The sequence below is a fragment of the Ipomoea nil genome, unplaced genomic scaffold (assembly GCF_001879475.1).
Source record: "Ipomoea nil cultivar Tokyo-kokei standard unplaced genomic scaffold, Asagao_1.1 scaffold0216, whole genome shotgun sequence".
Classification (NCBI taxonomy): domain Eukaryota; kingdom Viridiplantae; phylum Streptophyta; class Magnoliopsida; order Solanales; family Convolvulaceae; genus Ipomoea; species Ipomoea nil.
In genome coordinates, this window is record NW_017616644.1 from 394,112 (window position 1) to 400,066 (window position 5,955).

Consider the following 5,955-nt stretch of genomic DNA (forward strand, 5'->3'; position numbering starts at 1 on the left):
TCACAAGATATTCTCACAAATTAAATATGCATTCTTTATTTAATATATTTGACATTGCTATACTTTATTATTTTATTCATAATGATTCTCTACACATTCATTTAAAAATAATTGATTGTTGTCTAAGGCAATGTATACAATATTTTTTTTTTTATTAATAATGTACTATTAATGTTTAATTTGTCATTATTATGTTTGTAATGATAATTGTATCATGTTGATTATTAAAATTTATATATACTATATCATTTAAAAATTAGAATAAATTAATTTATTATTAGACATGACATTTTATGCAAAGTTCGTACCCGTGATTGAGATAGAAATAAATTACATATTTTAATAAACAAATTTCACATTAAATTGGTTATGCATGAAATTCTTAAATACAAGACATAGGACTCTTAGTCCAAGAGTTGGGACTTTTCCCTGTCAACAAGAAAACTTTTAAATAGGGTTTCCATTTCACGGTAGAAACCTTTCTTCTGCCGATCCAAACCCTCTCGCTAGTTTATATATCTATCGTGCAAGAAACTGAATTTTAACCACGATGGCATCGACAGCGACGATGGTGTCCTCAGCTGGAGGACTATTGGCGATGCTCAACGAGAGCCACCCGGCGCTCAAACTCCATGCGCTCACTAATCTCAACACATTTGTCGATTACTTCTGGCCAGAGATCTCTACCTCGGTCCCCGTCATGTAAGTATTTCTCTCTTTTATTTGCAATTGATTTGGGATTTTCTTTAAATATTTTGGTTTTATTTAATTACACAAAATCTTGAGTGTTTTCTTGATATCTTTTCGGAAGAACAAATACATAAGGATTAGGAATTTGAAATAAATAGCTGAAATTGGGGACTGGGATCTAAAAAGATTGATACTTTTTCCAAGTTTGTGACAAAGTACATGACAATAGGGAATTTAAAATTTTAGCCGAAATTATGGTTTGGGTTCTGAAAAAAAGGATAAAGATTTTGCCTTGGGAATGTCCGATGTCCAGTGCTATGGGGTGAAATTCTGGAAAATCTGTTTTATTGTATCTTATAAATGTGAGTAAGGAGTGCCAAAAATGATATTTAAAAAAAATGTTGGTCCAAAGTCAAGTACTATGCCAAGTGTGGTCATTGTTTATCAACAAAGATTACTTGAATTTGTTAGTTTAATGTATACATTGGGCTGTGTTGCATTAATCTTGAGGTCATGTGTTTGTGTTTTGTAAAATTTGACTTATTTATTAATTTTCTAATTAACTTGCAAATTTGAACTGAACTTTGAAGTTCTACATTTGAGGTATATTTTGGTGTGTGCACTTTCACTTTGGAGTGTTGAATATCTTTTTGGCATATTGTTGTGCAGAGAAAGTTTGTATGAGGATGAGGAATTTGATCAGAGACAACTTGCTGCATTACTTGTTTCTAAGGTTTCCACTACTATGGCTTCTTTATTTCTTCATCTATTGTTAGGCTTCTTTATGTTTTCATCTATTGTTATTTTTACTATAATATGTAATCCATTAAGTACTATTACTACTCCATATTTCAATTTTTAAATTGTTTTTTTTTTTTTTTTAATCCCAAATTCCGAATATAGTGAATTAAACAACCAACTAATTTTTCTTCTGCTCATGATATGCATTTTCACTAATCATTTCAAACATTTTAATTTCTGTCTCTAGGTCTTCTATTATTTGGGAGATCTTAATGATTCATTATCTTATGCGCTTGGGGCCGGCCCTCTATTTGATGTTTCTGAGGAGTCTGATTATGTCCATACTCTTCTTGGTAAGTTTCACTTAAATTCCTATTCTTCTTAGCAAAGAATATTACTCTACTATGTCACAGACACTAGAATTATTTTAGGTGTATTTGCTTTTCAGTTTAATTTATTTGAGTTGTTTACCTCCCTTCTTGCCCTCTGCAGCTAAAGCACTAGATGAATATGCTAGCAGAAAGACTAAGGCTGCTGAGTCAAATGATGAGGCAGCTGATGTGGATCCTAGGATGGAAGCCATTGTTGAAAGAATGCTTGATAAGTACGTAAAGCTCTATTCTAATTATTTTTCTGTAGTTTTCATGCGCATGCTGACTTCTCTTTCCTACCTTTTCAGGTGCATAGTGGATGGAAAATATCAACAGGCCATTGGAATGGCAATAGAGTGCCGGAGGTTAGATAAAGTTGCTGAAGCAATTGTAAGGAGTGATAATCTTGATGCAGCTTTGACGTATTGCAGTAATGTGTCCCACAACTTTGTTAACCGTAGGGAATTTAGACGTGAGGTATGGTTACATAACACTTTTATAACCCCCCTGCCAATCCAAAGTGAAGATTTTTTTATTTTATTTTTTCTGGGGGGGGGGGGGGGGCGGGGGGGGATGTTATGGCTACTTTTTGTAGAATATTTTTACAATTGCTTCAATGAACTGAGGATTTTCTAAAATAATCATGACGTGTTGAGTGATTGATTGACATGCTATATAACCTGTTCATCTTAGGTGCTCCGACTCCTTGTTGATGTGTACCAGAAGTCAGCATCTCCCAATTATTTAAGCATTTGTCAGTGGCTTATGTTCCTGGATAAACCAAATGATGCTGCAGCCATATTAGAGAAACTTCTGCGCTCAGATAATAGGAATGATGCTCTAATGGCATTTCAAATAGCTTTTGAGCTTGTAGAGAGTGAAAATCAAGTTTTTCTACTCAGTGTGAGAGACCGACTTTCCAGTCCCAAGCTACAAACTTCAGAACCTGTACAATCCAACTCCACTAATCCAGGCACAGCACAAGCTGGAAATACCGATGCCCATGAGGATGCTCAGATGATGGATGATTCCCAAGTGTCAAGCAGGGATGTATCAATTGTGGATCCGAAGGAAGCAACTTATGCCGAGAGGTTGGCAAAAATCAAAGGCATTTTATCTGGAGAAACTGCAATACAGTTGACCTTGCAGTTCTTGTATAGCCATAATAAGTAAGGCACTTTTCTTTTCAATTCCCATGTGCTAAGTTTTGTTGTTTGACTTGTCAAATAATAAGTATTTTTATTGTTAATACTCTCATATAGATCGGATCTCCTTATTCTGAAGACAATTAAGCAGTCTGTTGAGATGAGAAACAGTGTTTGCCACAGTGCAACAATATATGCAAATGCAATTATGCATGCTGGAACAACTGTTGATACATTCCTTAGAGAAAATCTGGTAAATTAATTAACTTTTACTCAATAGTGTTGTGCATGTATGGCCAACTGTTCTCATACAAATTTTTACTTTCCTCAGGACTGGCTCAGCAGGGCAACCAATTGGGCCAAATTTAGTGCAACAGCTGGATTAGGTGTTATTCACAGTGGTCACTTGCAGCAGGGCAGATCCTTGATGGCTCCTTATTTGCCACAGAGTGGGGCTGGTGGAGGTGGCAGTCCATATTCGGAAGGTGGTGCTTTGTATGCTCTTGGGTTAATCCATGCCAATCATGGGGAAGGAATCAAGCAATTTCTTCGGGATAGCTTGCGGAGCACAAATGTTGAGGTGCTGTCTCTTTCAGTTATATGATGATTGTTTGCTCGACAAAATCCCCAGCAATCTGTTTTATATGTGAGTTCTCTTGATGCACAGGTTATTCAGCATGGTGCCTGTTTAGGTCTTGGGCTTGCTTCCTTGGGCACTGCAGATGAAGACATCTATGATGACATAAAGAATGTGCTTTACACTGACAGTGCTGTTGCTGGCGAAGCTGCTGGAATAGGCATGGGCTTACTGATGGTTGGAACTGCAAGTGAGAAGGCAGGCGAGATGCTTGCTTATGCTCATGAGACACAGCATGAGAAGATTATCAGGTATTGACATCTGAAATGTAATTCTTTTGGGACTATGATCCTATAACAATTGTTTTATTTATCATTTGTCTGCAATTGGACATCCACAGGGGTCTAGCATTAGGGATTGCCCTCACTGTTTATGGAAGAGAGGAAGAAGCTGATACACTGATTGAGCAAATGACTCGGGATCAAGACCCAATATTGCGCTATGGTGGTATGTATGCTTTGGCACTGGCATACAGAGGAACAGCGAATAATAAGGCTATCCGCCAGTTGCTACATTTTGCTGTATCGGATGTCAGTGATGATGTCAGGCGAACTGCTGTTTTGGCTCTTGGATTTGTTCTTTATTCTGAACCAGAGCAGGTTGGTGCTGCTTTTTCTTTTGTACTAAAATTCCGATCAGGAAAATTTTGGATTTGCCTTTTCAATCATATTTTTGGTATTTGATACAGTAGTTTGCAAGATTAATTTCTTTACCTGAAATTTTCTTGTTTTCCTTAAATTACTCTTAATTACCTTTAATTTGCAGACACCTCGTATTGTTTCTCTGCTATCCGAATCTTACAATCCTCATGTCCGATATGGTGCTGCATTGGCAGTAGGCATTTCTTGTGCTGGTACTGGCCTTAGTGAAGCCATCTCACTACTAGAGCCTTTGACGTCAGATGTTGTTGATTTTGTTCGTCAGGGCGCTCTTATAGCAATGGCTATGGTAATGGTTCAGATCAGTGAAGCAAGTGATTCACGAGTTGGTACATTCAGGTACTCTAGCTTACCATATTGTTCTCCTTTCCCTTTTAAAGCGGTATGTATTGTTTTATGCCTTGAGTTCATAATGTTCCTTATGTTTAGGCGGCAATTGGAGAAAATTATTCTGGATAAGCATGAAGATACCATGAGCAAAATGGGTGCTATTTTGGCCTCAGGAATACTCGATGCTGGGGGAAGAAATGTGACCATAAAGTTACTTTCAAAGACGAAACATGATAAGATCACTGCAATTGTTGGACTTGCTGTTTTTAGCCAGTTTTGGTACTGGTATCCGCTTATATATGTCATCAGCTTGTCATTCTCACCCAGTGCTTTTATTGGTCTTAATTATGACCTCAAGGTCCCAAGGTTTGAGTTCATGTCTCATGCCAAACCCTCACTATTTGAGTATCCCAAACCAACTACTGTACCCACAACAACATCTGCAGTAAAACTCCCCACTGCAGTTTTGTCAACCTCTGCAAGAGCAAAGGCCAGGGCTAGCAAGAAAGAAGCAGAGAAAGCAAATGCTGAGAAGATTTCTGGAGCTGACTCATCCTCAGCTGGTACAACTTCTTTAAAGGGGAAGTCCACTGACAAGGATGGAGAATCTATGCAGCAGGTATAATATTCTATCTCATCCAACCCTAGTGGATGTTCTACTCTTAATACTTTTCTGAAAATGGTCTCTTCTATTTCTTTGAAGTTTTTGTTTTTGTTTTTGTTTTTGTTTTTGTTTTGGTTTTGGTTGGGGGTGGTGGAAGAAATGAACAGTAATCATTGACATTTTTTATGGAAGAGATGCTTGGTAGCCTGACCATTTGCGTACAGGTGGATATTCCTGCAGAAAAGAAGACAGAACCGGAGCCATCTTTTGAAATTTTGACGAATCCTGCCAGGGTGGTTCCAGCACAAGAGAAATACATCAAATTTTTGGAGGATAGCAGATATGTGCCAATGAAGTCTTCCCCTTCAGGGTTTGTATTACTAAAGGATCTTAGGCCTGAAGAACCTGAAGTCTTGTCACTTACTGATGCACCCTCGACAACATCAAATGCTGCCGGTGGATCTGTAACTGCACAACAGGGCTCAGCCTCTGCCATGAACGTTGACGATGAGCCTCAGCCACCACCAGCCTTTGAATACACATCATGATCTTGCCATATCAAATCTAGTGTTTATTCCTTGTGATAAATGGGAGCTTCGGCTTTAACACTGCACAAGTTTACAAGTGCCAATTTCTTCTCACTTCATTTGTAGGGCAATATCTGTCTGACTTTTGGCACTCTTTTTCCTGCCATTGTGCTTGTAGTTGTCATTGTGTGAATCACATTCTTGTATTTTGTAACTCCATAATGATATGAACTTGCCATTTGAATTGCTAA

At 37.7% G+C, this 5,955-nt stretch overlaps 1 protein-coding gene across 2 annotated transcripts; it reads left to right on the forward strand.

Moving 5' to 3' along the window:
* Positions 1-404: 404 nt before the first annotated feature.
* Positions 405-5,955, forward strand: LOC109192632 (26S proteasome non-ATPase regulatory subunit 1 homolog A-like). 2 transcript variants are annotated; one of them, XM_019343338.1, is made up of 13 exons: positions 405-702; positions 1,360-1,423; positions 1,679-1,784; positions 1,924-2,035; positions 2,111-2,279; positions 2,496-2,971; positions 3,065-3,200; positions 3,279-3,527; positions 3,615-3,835; positions 3,925-4,183; positions 4,350-4,582; positions 4,673-5,192; positions 5,402-5,955. In XM_019343338.1, exons 1-13 carry the CDS (start codon positions 551-553, stop codon positions 5,723-5,725), a joined length of 3,021 nt encoding a protein of 1,006 aa, XP_019198883.1. In that variant the 5' UTR covers positions 405-550; the 3' UTR covers positions 5,726-5,955. The 2 variants fall into 2 exon arrangements, with proteins under 2 accessions (XP_019198883.1, XP_019198887.1); XM_019343342.1 differs by having other exon boundaries at positions 4,673-5,186; positions 5,399-5,955.